The sequence below is a fragment of the Puma concolor genome, chromosome A2 (assembly GCF_028749965.1).
Source record: "Puma concolor isolate L17-30 chromosome A2, mPumCon1.1.hap2, whole genome shotgun sequence".
NCBI classification, from domain to species: domain Eukaryota; kingdom Metazoa; phylum Chordata; class Mammalia; order Carnivora; family Felidae; genus Puma; species Puma concolor.
Window position 1 is genome coordinate 118752667 of NC_141668.1, and position 15572 is coordinate 118768238.

At 49.2% G+C, this 15572-nt stretch overlaps 1 protein-coding gene across 2 annotated transcripts in view; it reads right to left on the minus strand.

Annotated features, from left to right (window-relative positions):
• The window catches only part of SLC6A11 (solute carrier family 6 member 11), a 135014-nt gene that overhangs the window by 104174 nt on the left and 15268 nt on the right, over positions 1-15572 (minus strand). For both annotated transcript variants that reach the window (XM_086697428.1, XM_086697427.1), the window contains exon 5: positions 1864-1996. In XM_086697428.1, the coding sequence (XP_086553554.1) occupies positions 1864-1996 (133 nt within the window). The remainder of the gene's footprint in view (positions 1-1863; positions 1997-15572) is intronic.

The following is a 15572-nucleotide window of genomic DNA, read 5'->3' on the forward strand; positions in this document are numbered from 1 at the left end:
CCTGATTCCAAACTCTGGTTCTTCACTCCTCCAAGTCATTCTCCTCCTCTTTAGCCAGAAGAGGCAGCAAAAAAGGGGACAGGAGCAGCGTGTATGTAGTCTAAAGAAGTACATCAATAATACACTGATTTTTAGATTTGGAAAAACAGAAAAATTCTATTGTTTTCATGATGCAAACTAGAGAAAGCAAAGATTAGCAAAATCATCTGGGCTGACAGAACATGAGTCTCCGTTCTCCTTTCTCTGGTGCACCAGGCAAATTTATGATTACTTTCTAGTACCTCCTTAGCTCCCTTACCACCCTCAGCATGGAAACTTGTCAATATCTCTTTTCTGCTCACCTAATTTCCCCCCAGCAGGTCTGCCCACCAGTCAATACCTACCACTGTGGGAAATGAGGGAACCACCTTTTGTAAAAGGACCCAGAGTGGTTAAGTTCCCATCTCCTTAGAGGTTTGACCTCCAGTCCCTGATCCAACCAACAGCTTAGAATAAAGGTGATGCCTACTGGAAACAGGTAGGCAAGGAGTGAGATGGTCAGGGTGACTGGAATAAGAAAAGCTGCATGTCCTCTTTTCCACAAGAAAAAATGGAATAGCACAAATGAGCAAACTACTGGCACTGACATTCAGCTAGAGCATCAGGGCAATAGGGAATGGTGAGGACTGTGGCCAACCAGAGTATCCCTAGAAGGCGGTGGCCACTGCTCAGCTCCGCCAACCCAGCTGCTGTGTAGGCATGCAGGCCCAGTGCTGCCAAACCTTTCAACTTGCCAAAGGATACCAGAATCATACTTCCTTTTCCAACATGAAATCTCCTGATTTTTAAGTGTTGGCAACTATGCTTTTATTTTAATGTATTCGAGAGACAGCACACACACGTGTGTGCCTGTGCACACACCAGCAGGGAAAGGCGGGTGGGGGGAGAGAGAGAATCCCAAGCAGGCTCCACTGACAGCATGGCGCCCAACACGGGGCTAGATCCCACAACCCCGGGATCATGACCTGAGCTGAAATCAGAGTAGGCCGCCCAACCAGCTGAGCCACCCAGGCATCTCTACTTTTTTTTTTTTTCCTTAAAGCACACGAGCAGGCGGGACTTGTCCATGAGCTACATGTACAACATGTGCATTGATTCTTATGGCACAGATGGCTGTGCTCACTAGACTTCCCCCTGTGTTCCCCTACATCTTGAGCCTCCCTAGCAGGCAGCTGAGGCCATGCCTCAGGCTCCAGCCAGGTGCCTGTGAGTGGGAGAGCCGTGCTAACTTCCTGGCCAGGGCTGTTGAGACCTGGCTGCTTCCTCCCACTTCTCCAACCCACCCCCCCACCCCAAAAGGAGATGCAGGTCCCGGAGGCCACACAGTACGGATGGCATGGCAAGGCAACGAGATGGATGCAGCTGCCCTCCATCCACAGACTCTTAGTGGGTGAGGTCCTGGGGCCTATCAGTGCAGGCAGCCAGCATTTCCTGCCCTGGCACATGCCTGAAGCCCATGTCTTCATTACAAAAACTACATGGTTGTACTTCAGCACTTCCAGTTTTCAAAGCATTTTACCTCCCCTTTCCTTGCAGAGCTCTCAGTAAGACAGGACAGGCTTTGCTATTTCACAGACAAGCAAACTGAGGCTCAAAAGGCAGAACTGACCAGCCCTGAGGTGTGTGGCACGTGAGTGGTGCACTGGGTTCTAGCTCTGAGCTCCTGAGTGGACTCCCAGTCTAGTGCTCCTCCTACCTTCCAGCATAAGAGCTAACTTTTATAATTCAAACTCAGGGCACTCTCCGGGTCACCTGTGATCTTATACAAGGACAGCTCATGTCCTCCCCTGCTGGTGGATAGTTGCTTGAAGATGCACCTCTTACCTTTCCTGTGGACTTGGTCCCCTTCCAGATGCAGAAGTAGCAGATGGTCCAGGCTGCCAGGAGACACAAGGCCAGCTCCCAACGGAGGTTCCCAATGTGCTCGATCCCACCTGAGATGGCCAGGACCCGGCGCCTGTGGAGGGGAGAGAGGAGAGTCACGGGGACTGGAGACCCACCCTGACCTCACCCGGGGCAAAGCTAGTGCTATAGGGAAGCAGGAATGGGCCACCCAATCATTCACCTGCCTCCCCTACCACCATTTGCCAAGCATCTCCTCCAAGCCAAACCCAGGGCTGGGACCCCAGCGAGGAACAAGACCCAGCCCTCTGTCTTCATGGATTCACTCATTGGGGAAAGACAGGCCAGTTAGGAATGGTTTACAGTAAGTGAGGCAAGGGCTAAAACAGAAGAAGTAGAGGGCTTCTGGAAAGGCTGAGAAGCATCTAGCCCACCTGACGACTGCCAGGAGATTGAAGGACTGTCCATACACATTCCAGGTGGGGAATTTCAGTGGGAGCAATTATACAACCCTGGCTTGCTGAACTAAACAGCAGCCAATGAACTTGCTTTGGCCAATAGCACCCGTGTCACTTGCAGAGCCAGGTGAGGTGATTCACCATGTTGCCTTCTCCTACTATTGCTGTGATGACAGAGTCTGTGTCAAGATGGAGCCCCTAGGAGCCTGACTTCCTGAGTGACTACACATGAGCCCTCCTGCTACCCTCTGTCAAAGATGTTGTGTGAGCAAGAAAGCAACTTTGCAGCCTTAAACTACTGAGATCTTTGGAGATGTTTGTTATTGCAGCAAAACCCAACCAATCCTGACTGATACATGGGGTTAGGGAAAGCAGTCTGGAAGAAGTGATATTTGAGCTAAACCATGAAGGATGATGGGATTCAGCCAGGAGAGAAAGGGACTTAAAATTGTTTTAGATGGAGGGAATAGCACAAGCAAAAGCCAGAAAACGGAGTATGGGATACTTGGGGAATGCTGGAACATAGGGGTCATAAGGGAATCGCAGAAAAGGTAAACAGAGACGCATCCCTGGGAGCCTTGAATAGCAGGCCAAGAGTAGGGATGTCCCAGAAGGCCCAGGCCACAGGAGGGGGAGGACCCCAGGCGACACCGAGTCAATGCCTCGAGCCACAGTCTTCCTTCAGAAGCCATCAATCCTTCAGGGTTGACACAGGCCTGGCTCCCAGAGCCTACGCCTGGGGTTTGTGTTTCTTTAAAGTCAAACTCGCCACGCTCCATATTGTACAGAACCATGGCACTAACACAAACCCCCTCCAAACTCGCTCCACGAACCCCATTCTGGCTGCCAAACCACCCCCGTTGGACCACGCCAGTCGTCTCAGCGCTCTGGGAACATCCTTTGAGCAAGCAGCTCCCATCCCACCAAGCATGAAAGCCTCCCTCAGTGTCTGTCTCCCTGGGAATCTGCTCAGGGCCTGATTCTGCATTAATTACTCAATGACACCAATTAGCACTGGTCTACAGGCTCCCTCCAGCCCCAACCCCTGCTGGAGAAATCAGGCAGGCCCCCAAACAAAATTGGGCTGTGTGGATTTATTTGAAAGGAAACCAGCTTTCAGACCTACCGCTACAAGTGCGAACATCCACTTAAATACACACTTACTGAGCACCTACTATGGACCAGGCATAATAAAAAAACTGTGAATTAAAGCAAAAGCATGTATGGCTTTTGCCCTCTACAAGTATAAGTTGGACCAAAAAAAAAAAAAAAAGTCCAAGTTTTTAAGGAAGGAGATAGCCACATCATTGTAACAGCAATTTTTTTTTTAATTTTGTTTCTTATGCTTAGTAGTCTCTGGCTTTAATTCCGTTAAAAACTACAGGCCATTAAATGAAACCTTCAAGAGTATCTATTATCATAACAGAATAGTGGGCCTCAGAGCACGGTCCTTGTGGAGTGCTTGCTAAAAATAAAAAAATTCCTGCATCTCGTCCCAGACCTACTGAGTCCAGATCTTGGCCAAACGACTCCCCCGAAGCTGCATTTTGCCACACCCGCCCAAGGATTGCTTATGCATGGGAAGGCCTCAGCACCACAGAAGTAGAGTTTCCTGACAATGAAGGAATAACCTACAAACCCCACCTGAATAGTATTTTTGAAGAGGACCTAGAGATGGGGTCTGATATCCTTTGAGAAGCTCCTGAAGGACTGCACTTTCTCCTCCCCCAAGATACTGTGATGCACCCACTCACTCTCAAAATTCTGCAGGGAACCTCAGAGTGTTCATCAAGGACCTTGTTTCTCGATTAAGAGTCTCGTAGCCTACATATATCTACCACCTTACAAACTGCCCCCGACAGCATCCTGAATGCCCATGAGGTGGGCATTCCTTCTCATTCAAGAAGAAATAAGCCCGCTCAGGAGAGAAAGTGGGCCAGTGCAGATGGTGTGCTTTTCCCATTCCACTCCAGGCTGTGAATTTTTCATTAAAGAAGCACTTACATGAGGTCCCCAGCTCGCAGGGGTGCACATACACATATGCCTTCTTGTTGATGTAGTTGTTTTCTGAACTGGGACTTGAAAACTGGAAACGGCATGGGGACAGAGGGACAGCAGAGGGGGCAGAGCAGCCAGGAGAGAGCTGGCTCAGGTCCCCTCTCTTCCACATTTTGGATGCCGCAAACTTTTGAGTCATGCAGCCTGCTTCAGCGCCCTCTCGCTTAATTGAACAATCTAATTCCCAGAATGGGAAGCAGATTACTAAAAGCTACGCAGGATGAATTGCTCTTTTGTTTCACCAGACACTATTTGAAAACATCCTCAAACTATTTTCTTTAGGTTTTACCAGCACTGACTCTAACTAGCAATGGACCTCGGGTTTCTAAAGATAGAAGGCTCAGGGGCCAGGTTCTCAGCCTGCAGGGCTGTGGGTTGTTTTGAAACCCACAAGGGCAGCCTTTGAGAGCCCAGGGGCTGGGGCACTCAACTCCGGAGACTTGGAGAAGGCACAGCTCTTCCTGGGAAAAAGCTTTCTTAATGACCCTCCCCATGAAGTGCTGGAGAGGAGAAAGGTCTGAATAAGGAAGAGTTTGCTGCCAACACCCTGGCAAAAAAAAAGGGGACCAAGGAACAGACCTCCTGACACTGTCCAGGGAGCGGGAAATGTTGAAGACTAAACAGAACTCTTTGGAGGCATTTACTCAAGTTATTCTGAACACCTACTATAAGCCAGGCATGGGAGCAGGTCCTTCACGAGGTATCTTTTTCAGACCACACGTGTAGAATATTTCTGGAGATAGCTACCCGGAGCTTGGCAGTGTGGTGCCTCTGCTTCTCCAGCCCCTGGCACCTGTAGAGATGGACTGGGTTCAAACTGAGCGCTGTTCCTTACCAGCTGTATGACCTTGGGGAAGGGACATCGCTTCTCTGAGTCTCAGCTTCCTCATCTGTAAAATGGGAATGACAATACCTCCCTTTGACAGGTTTCCAAGCATCATTTAACCCTCCCAACAATCCTTGAGGTAAAGAGAATCACCATCATTTCAAAGATGGGGAAACTGAGGTGTGAGCGGTTCAGTAACTCACCCAAAGTCATACCAGGAGCAAGCAACAAAGCTGGGATTTGAACCTAGGGATCCTGGCCCCAAAGCCCGCACTTCCAGCCTCAATGCTAGCTCTGAGATTCCCCTGTAACACTAAAATCACTGCCTTCTTCTCTTCTTCATTAATGAAAGCTGTCATTAAACGCATGCTCCAAAGCTATCTTACGTGTTTTTGCATATAACATAAAGGTAGTACGCAGCACATGTCCTTCGTAATTTATTAATTTATTCAAGTAGCACTTAGTAAGATGTCTTTAGTGTGCCAGTGTTACACCGGTGGTCCATAAAGAGCTCATGTTCTAATGGGGAAAGCAGACAAGAAAATAGAACTGGGCATAGAGAGGATCAAGACAGAGAAATCATTGGGACCATCATCGGGGATTTGGCCAATACCAGGATGTGGAGATCAGAGTGAGCCAGGAGATCCTGGAGGGTAGGAGGGAGTCAGCAAAGAAGGGTGGGGAGCACTTGGGGCAGAAAGGCCACCAGGTGCAAAAGGCTGGAACAAAAGTTCAGTGAGACCAGGGAAAGGCATGGCACGTTGGGTAAGCGCGGCAGAAGCCAGGGTGAGAAGTGGGATGAGGACAGAGCTGGACTATGAGCCTTGCTGAGGGGCTAGGGCTTCATCCTGAGGGCAACAGGAGCCTCATTGAATCTTAAATAGGACTGAGACCCTATCAGATACATATTCTGGAAGACTCTCTTTGGCTGCAGTGGGAAGAATGGGCAGTAAGGGTAGAATGGGGCAGGGCTGCCTTAGTTTGCATAGTAATTGGTGAGGGTCTGGACCAAGGTAGGGGAATGGCCCTAGAGGAGAACAAGTGGGCTTGAAAAAAGCACAGGAACAAGGTGACTGCTGGGGGTGGCAGGTAGGAGGGAAGAGGGGGTTTCCAAGTGACACCCAGCTTCATACTTGGATGGATGGCAGGCATTAGCTGAGCAGGAGTGAATTGTCAAGAAGGTTGGAGGAGGAAGAGGTGAAGAATCAATCTTTTAGACAAGATGATTTTGAGGTGCCTGTGGGACACATAGGAAGCTGCAATGCCCAGAGGCAACTGGGTCTCTGGGTGTAAAGCTCAGAAAAAGAGACACAAGGAGGAGATTCAGACCTGAGCCATCAGGGTGTTCTGGGAGCACATGAGGCTCCCTTGGGAGAGCTGGAGGAGGAGGAGGAGGAGGCAGGGGGAGGACGTGCACAGAGCCTTCAGAACCCCAACATTTACAGGACAGGAGAGGAAGGGAGGAGCCCTTGCAGGAGGGAGACAAGTATGAGCAGAAAAGCAGGGAGCAACAGGAGAAGCCGGCATCCCTGGAGGCGGAGGACATTCCAGAAGGGGAAGCAGTCCACCTGCCACGTGCTGCAGGGCAGCCTGGCAAGACGGAGGGTGTCAGGGGATTTGGGACCAGAAGGTGGGAGTGAGGCAGGGAGAACAGATCCTCGTGGGGCAGACTTCAGGCAGCTGTGAGTGAGGAGCAGACATGCAGTGGGATGCTGGTGGGACCCTGGTGAGTTTGGCTCTCATGGGTCAGAGACCGTGGTAGCTGGAAGGGCCACACAGAACACAAGAGCTGTTTTACTTATAATGGGGTGAATGTGTTGGGGAAATCAAGAGGCCAGTTTGGAAGGAAACCATCCTTATTATTTTTTTATTTTTTTATTTTTGAGAGAGTGACAGCAAGCACATGCCCGTGAGCAGGGGAGGGGCAGAGAGAGGGGACAGAGGATCCAAAGTGGGCTCTGCGCTGACAACAGATGCAGGGCTCGAACTCAGGAACCATGAGATCACGACCTGAGCCGAAGTCTGGCACTCAACCCACTGAGCCACCCAGGCGCCCACAAACTGTCGTTATTAAGACTGCCAGGAGAGAACTGGAAGGAGCTGGAAGCAGAGGCGACTATGGCAGGTGCCACATGAAAGCTGTACAGCTCATTACATTCAGTTCACTGTGAGGGTATTATTAGACCCATTTTATGGGTGGGGAAACTGAGGCCAAGTGAGGTAAAGGAACTTGCCCAGATTAGGACTTGAAACCAGGTTCTTCCGGTGCCCACACCCTTTCCCCCACTGCTGCCCGGCCAGAAATGGACCCCAGCAAAAGGATGCCTCTCACTCAAGGCTTCTCCCCCATCCTTCACAGTCTGAGGGAAAATGGCTGGGTTCCCAAATCCAGTCTCCAGACATCACCCTCATTTCCATCTCAGTGTCTCATACACAGAGAGGCTGAGTCTGGAGAGGAGGAAACAGCCTCACACCTGGGGCTTCCCTAGCTTGCAGAGCCAGGCATGGTCTGACCCCAGAAAGCGGAGAAGGAGCAGGCAGCCAGGCCCCTCTCCTCCACCGGCAGAGAGCCTGGGAGAGGCCATGTGGGAATAGCTCCCAGCGTGGCTGGCTGGCCGGCCGGAGAGGCCTCATCTTGATGTCCAGCACGGAGCCGGCAAACACATCACCTTTCTTTAACCTGCCACGGAGTAAGTGTTGCCAGGGACCCACAGACCGCCCTAAAAACTGGCGCTGAGGGGCTGGGCTATAAATAGCCTTGCTGGTCTTCCTTTCTGGTCTCCCCAAGCGACAAACAAACAAAAAAGGGCCCATCACCAAAACTAATGTGCCTTCCCTGCCCCCTCCAGAGTTTCTCTGCCTTCGGGGTTCTGCTCTCACTTCTCTGGGAAGAAAGAAGTGCAGGCCCCCAGCTCTGACTTGCTCCTATGAGCCCCAGCAGAGATCCTAAATGCCGCTGGAGGCACAGGGCAAGGACCCTCCTTGTCAAGCAACTGAGGCCTCTGCATCATGCCATCTTCCAGCAGATAGTTATCAGGTGCTAACTCCATGCCGCGTACCCTAAGGACTAAAGCCACAACGATGAGTGAAGCAGGGGTGCCCTGAGAGAGCACCCCCTCAGGTTGTTGGAGAGCTTACTACCCAGGAGTATGAAGAAAATAACAAGGACCATGATAGCCTGGATTTCCTCATGCTCACTCCCAAGGTAAAGGCAACAGTTGTTCCCATTTTACAAGCGGGAAAAGTGTGGCTTAGGGAAATTAATATGCCCAGGAAGGCTGAGGCAGAATCCGAAGCCTCACCTGTTCGACTTCAGAGGCAGAGCTTGGAGCCACTGTCTGGTCATGGGGAAGATGGAACAGAACTGTGTCATTTACAGAATGACCTAGGTTGGCACGAGGAGTCAGGAGCTACTGCTCCAATTTCTTCCGTCACTGCAGAAATCCCCCTAGGCCATGAGGAAGTCCCCATCAGCCCCCAAGCACACCTTGACTTCTCCACCTTACAGGATTCATTCCTGTAAGGAATTCTTCCTCGTTCTTCCTCATTCTCCCAAGCTGTAAAAATTCTACCTGTCCTTTAAGCACCAGCTCAAATAACACAAAGCCTCACAAAGTGTATTCTTGGTCCCTACCTATATCGTAAGGGTTAGTCCATCCTTTCATCTAAAGGTTAAGCGAGCATCTACTGTGCACCAGGCACTCCTAGATCAGGGGTCAACAAACCTTCTTTAAAGGGCCAGTGTGTAAATATTTTAGGGTCTGCAAGCCATATGGTCACTGTCCCAACTATCTATCTTTGCAGTGTGAAAGCAGCCATACACAATTTATAAACAAGTGTGTCTGTCTTCCATAAAACTTTATTTACAAAAACAGGCAGGAGACGGGGTTTGGCCAGTGGTCTCTAGAACCCTGTCCTAGGCTTTCCAAAGAACAGCAATCCTTCCAGACACTCAAGAGTTCTCACCAGGACCTCAGTGGAGAAAACAAAATACACTGTAGCCCTCCTTTGAAAATCTCAATGATCATCAGAATATTAAAGGTACTAAGGAGTCCTGCGGTAAAGATACTTTTATACTCTGATTAACCCAATGTTTCCCAAATTTATTCAGAAGTATTCCCCATTAAAGCCAAACTAAAACCACAATGAGATACTGTTTCATATCCACTTGGATACACCTACCAGGATGGCAGTAATCAAAATAACAAGTGTCCCCTAGGATGTGGAGAAATGGAACATCATATATTTTTGGTGGAAATGCAAAAATGGTTTAGCCACAACGGAAAACGGTTTGACAGTTTCTTAAAAAGCTAAACATTCAAGTCAGAGATTCCACCCCTAGGTTATTCCTAATAGCCAAAAACGGAAAAGCACCCAAATGTCCATTAACTGACCAAAAAAAGGTGGTATATCCATACAAAGGTATGTTATTTAGCCACAAAGAATGTTATTTATGACGAAGTGATACATGTGATAACATGGGTGAGCCTTGAAAACATGCTAAATGAAGGAAGTTAGTGAGACCTTGCATGACTCCATTTATATGCCAAGTCCCAACTAGGCAAATTTAGGGAGACAGAAAGTGGAGGAGTGGTTGCCTGCAGGCTGGAGGAGAGATGAAGTGTAAATGGGTACTGAGAGCCCTTATGACGTGTTGGAGATGTTCCAAACCTGTATTGTGATGATGTCACGATCGGCAGTGATTCAAAATCACTGACTTGCGCACCTACAAGGGGAGCACTTTATGGAATGTAAACTGTAACCCAGTTACTAAGAAGTTGTCAGGAAGGGGGGCGCCTGGGTGGCTCAGTCAATTAAGTGGCCGACTTTGGCTCAGGTCATGATCTCGTGGTTCATGAGTTCGAGCCCCTCATCGAGCTCTGTGCTGACAGCTCAGAGCCTGGAGCCTGCTTCAGATTCTGAGTCTCTCTTTCTCTCTGCCCCCTCCCCTGCTCGCACTGTTTCTCTGTCTCTCTCAAAAATAAACATTAAGGGGCGCCTGGGTGGCGCAGTCGGTTAAGCGTCCGACTTCAGCCAGGTCACGATCTCGCGGTCCGTGAGTTCGAGCCCCGCGCCGGGCTCTGGGCTGATGGCTCAGAGCCTGGAGCCTGTTTCCGATTCTGTGTCTCCCTCTCTCTCTGCCCCTCCCCTGTTCATGCTCTGTCTCTCTCTGTCCCAAAAATAAATAAACGTTGAAAAAAAAAATTTGTTTTTAAAAATAAATAAACATTAAAAAAAATTTTTTTTTTAAGTTGTAAGAAGTGTACTGTGCCATGTTTCTGCCTTTCCAAAAAAGCAATACTTCCTCAAGGGCATTACGCAGAACACACACTTAGGAACAGCACACTGGCACTCTTGCGTCTATTAGTCCTGTTTTGCTCCCATTGTTCAGGGGAAACTGAGGCTCCATGTATTACTGAGCTTGCCTTGGATCACAGACGGGGCTTGCGCCCCAGTCTTCTGTTCCAGTGCCCCCCTGGCTGGAGGGTGAGATCCAGGAAAGTAGGAGGCAGTGAGGAGCGTGAGTCTAGAAGAAGGGACTCTTATGGCATCAAAACTCAGGGAAGAGCCCGAAAACTTGTGCCTCATGGGAAGATGTGAACAGAGGTACTGCAGGTCAGGAGGCAAAGTGCAGAAGGGGCAGGCCAAGCAACAGAGAGGCTGCCACGGCTTTGGGGAACCCGCTGGTTCGTAACATAGCGCATCCTCATGTGTATTACCTAGGTCCCACGCAGCAGAGAGGATCTCACCACCCACAGCTGGGGTCCCAGGACCCTCCAATTCCTGACCCTTTCTCCTCCTCACCAGGACTCAGCATGGCCCAAAAGTGCTGCCCAAGCCTTTCCAGTCCCACCCCACGGGCCCTCACAGTACCACACCTCTGCATCACCAGCCACCAAAAGCTCTGATGAAGTCTGACCATCTTTGCCACCCCTCGTGCCTCTGAGACGTTCTGTGCCAAGGCTAGCAAAGAGCTACTGTCTGCCAAGGAGGGACAGCACGCAGGAGAGGCACACGTGCCATTAGGAAAAGCCCTGGACAAGGAGCTCCAGAGTGGGGAGGAGGGGTCTATTCCCAGCTCTGGTGTCTATCACCAGGAGACCTCCATCCTTTGAATGTCACCTTACCAACCGGGAAGGGGGGCAGGCTGGACGCAGAAGTGAGAGGAGCTACCATTGGTCAGCTACTCACAATGCACCACTGTCCCTTCACACTGACAGCACCTTGAAGGGTGGGACAGGTACACCATTTCACCAACGAGGGAACAGAGGTTCCGAGTCACATGCCCAGGGACCCCACCAGTAAGTGGGAGGGTCAGGTTCCCCAGCTTTGGTGCTTCTTCCCCATCAAGATGTCTACCAGCATCAGTCTAGAGCAGACGTGAGGATACATGTGTGTCAGGCATCTTGACAGTTTCATATACTTTCTTGTGGTTTCATTAAATATCATCTGGACTAGGGATGCCTGGGTGGCTCAGTTGGTTAAACGTCCAACTTCAGCTCAGGTCATGAGCTCACAGTTTGTGGGTTCGAGCCCCACAGGGGGCTCTGTGCTGACAGCTCAGAGCCTGGAGCCTGCTTTGGATTCTGCGTCTCCCTCTCTCTATCTGCCCCTCCCCTGCTCGCTCGCTCTCTCTCTCTCAAAAAATAAACATAAAAAAATCACCCAGAATAGAGTTAATGCACTGAAATTTGGTAACAGCCCCTTATGCATTATTCTGTGCCTGAGCCTGAATTAAAGTCATTCATTAACACCTGTGCCACCAGCTACAGGGCCATAAGTTATACACCAGGAGGCCAGCATCAATTTACATCTGTCATCACAGTGGATCAGAGTCTTTGAGTGTCACAAGCACCATCTGGCTCAGCTGAAAACAACAGTATTCTTTCAAAATCAAGATTCAACCATTTTCCTAAAGGAACCTCTTAAAATCCAGCAAAGACATAACCCAACAGGTGCTTTTGTTTTGTTTTTGCTGGGCACCAGAGCCTTCTCTTCACCCATTCCCATTCATTTCTCCCTCCTTCCATCAATTATATTCTCCCCAATCTGCTAAAAAACTCTTCCTTCAAGGACCTAGGTCCAGCAGCCTGCAAAGAGAAGGGACATGCTGGTCAGATTCTGCCATGGGATAAAACAGGCAGCTGCCCGCATTTCAGACACAGGCAAGAGGAGCATGGAAGGGCGAAGGGGCGAAGGGACGCGGGTGGGGTGGAGAGTCCTTCTCTCAGCCCAGTTCTGGCTCTGGCTTGCCAAGAGAGGCAATTTGGACAAGTCCCTTAACCTCTCTCTGCCTCAGAATCCCCTGTGTGGGATGAGGACCCCCACAGTGATGTTACATCATTTATCCCCTGGGTGGGTGGTTGGAATTGAAAAAGCGTGGCTGGAGGGCATGCTCCGGGCCAGGGCACAGTGCCAGGGCTTCCCCTTCCCCTGCTGCACCATCAAGACATAAAAGAAACCTCAGACAAAGCCCTGTGGTTCACTAAATTGCTACCTCTCATTATTTAGTGTAAGTCATCCACCATTTTTTTGTGTGTGAATACAAACACACTCGTGGCTGATTCTATATACAAATATCTTTACTCCACCAATGAACAAAAGATAATAGATCATAGCTCTTCAGCACTTCCTAATAAGCTGAATTACTCCTCCTCCGCCTCCCATTCTGCGGGCAAAGAAAGTGAGTTGCCGGGAGGTGTAAGTAACGAACACACAGCTCATAAGTGGAAGCCACAGGGTTCAAATTCTTGTCCTGGGGCCCCAAAGCCCAGGTCTCTGCATCCCCATACCGCATCACCATTCTTTTAAAGAGCATTTCAGTAATTCTGCGTACAAGCAGTGCTTCTACTCTCAGCTCAGTGGTGTATTCAGACTGCATCAGCAGAAGAAGGGTTAACCGCTCCTTCTTGGGGCAGGGGCTCTGGGTGAGCGGGCACCCCAGTGCTGACAACTGAGGGCAGATAGCTTACCGCTGGGGGGGGGGGGTGGCGGCGGAGCAGGAGCGTCACCTTGGGGCTCTATCACTGTCAGTGGGGGACAGGTGCTGCATGCTGCTTCTTGAAAGCGGGGGCCTGGGTCTGACTTCGAGGGTGGTTACCAGGCTAGATCTAGAGGAAACAAGGAAGCCACAACAGTGGGCTTTGACACGTAACCCCTCTCAGCTTCAGCAGTGTGGACATTGGAATGCTATCGTGTGTGCTGTTTTTTTCCTTTATTTACTTAAACATGCTTCCTACATCTTCTGCAAAAAAACATGGACTACTTTTTCAATAAGGAAATCGAGTGTCCACTGGAGAACCCACTTCTGTAAAAGGGAGCTGACCTTTACAGAATTAAATTCCTGAACCTGGGAATTTCTTTTCTTCAACACACAGAGCAAAAAGAAAGGTAAGAAGAATGGAGCTAAATGCATAGGGAAATACTGACAGGAAGAGATTCTGAATTGTTAACAACAGCCTCAAAATTTGTGTAGCCCCAAATTATATGTTAAACCCTAACCCCCAGGGTGATGGTATTAGGAGGTAGGGCCTTTGGGAGGTGATTAGGTCATGAGGGTAGAGCCCTCCTAACGGGACGAGTGGCCAGAGAGTTCTCTTGCCCCTTCCACCACGTGAAGGCACAGCGAGAAGATGGCCACCTATGAACCAGGAATGAGCTTTCACGACACACCAGATCTACCGGCACCTTGATCTTGGACCTCCAGCCTCCAGAACTGTGAGAAATAAATTGTTGTAGAAGCCACCCAACCTGTGGTATGTTTGTTATAGCAGCCCAAATGGACTAAAACACATATTTATAAATTATGTATATCTGATGCACAGATGTATCTCATTTATGTAGCTGTTGTGTTTGAATCACAACATTCACTACTTCTGCAACCAGTTAAATATTAAATAATTAGAAGGAAAAGGACACAAAGTGCCAGTTTGGGTTTGCTTTGGTGCATCTCCTGAGAGCAGGAAGGGCGGCCCAGGCCTGCTCCCTTGCAAGGGGGCTGGTGATCTCCTCCCTGCTCTCCTTAACTCAGGCCCCCAGGAGCCTCCCTGGTGGGGAGGATTGAGCAGAGAAGGAGGTGAATTCCTCTGGTCCACAGGAAACATCTGTAGGGGGAGGCAGCCCCTCCCAACCCCACTGGAGAGCAGCGCCTTCTGGAGAAACCAGGGCTGCCTTGGGGACAGCCAGACCCAGGAGTTTTGAGTTCTGGTGTATGAGCTGGGCAATCCCTCAGCTTCTCCAAGATTATGTTTGTTCAACGGGAAAACAGAATTGTTTTTCTTCTGCCTATCTCATGGGGCTGATATAAAAATTAAATGAGATAATGTTAAGAAAAACGGTTTATACGATAAATAAATAATGACTAGTAAGTCACTACCAGGGCTGTGATTAAGATTTGTCACTCAGGAGGGATCATTATAATAAATGACAATGTATTCTGTAACCTCTCAGCTCCTATTTTTTTTAATTATGAAATAATCATGTTCCTGGTTTTAATTTTTTAACTCAAATAGTACAAAAAAAAAATAAAAAGCAAACAAAACTCTCTTTCTCCACGCCTGTGTGCCCCCATCCCACTCTCGGGTCACCACGTTTAACAGCTTCCTGTGTAAGGTTCTGGAAATATTCTACGAAAACAAGGCATGTACATATATTTTTACAATTATGGTATTATATACAACTTTCTGCACTGTGCCTTTTCCACTTAATTTGACCTTAGAGATTTTTTTCCATATCAACACATTTTCTGTTCATTCCTTGTTAGCAGTTCTTGCGACGATACCACAATGTATCTAATCAGTATCACATTTTACATGTGTCCCTTTTTTTTTTCCAACGATGACAAACGATGTTGCCATTGGCATGCTGTTCATAACTAGAAATGGTCACCCAAGTAGGGTAAAGTTCCAGAAGTGGAATTTTGGGGACAAAGCTGACACACTGCCCAAGCACTGAGAGTTATTGCTAAGTTGGCTTCCACTGCCGTGTAAAAGCTGTGAGAGAGTCCAGGCCAATTTGGAGCCTCCCCCCTGCCCCCATGAGGAAAAGCCCACCACGGATGCATGCCAGCGGGTAGCTGGGAGGCATTAACAGATCATAGGGACGTGTTCTTACTTTCTCAGGGCACAGATTGGCCAAGCAGAATTACCATCATCCTCACAACACTGTTTCTGCCCATCCCTTCCCACCCACATGCCCTCTCTCAGGCAGAAAACTCAATTTCATGCACTTGGACCAGGAAAGTGTCCCCCCAGCCCTGCCTCCTGCATCCACCTGGCAGCATGGGTGATCTGTCTTACTCCTATTATTCCATGGATGGGGCCTTTGGAGGCAGCCCATGGGATGATTTC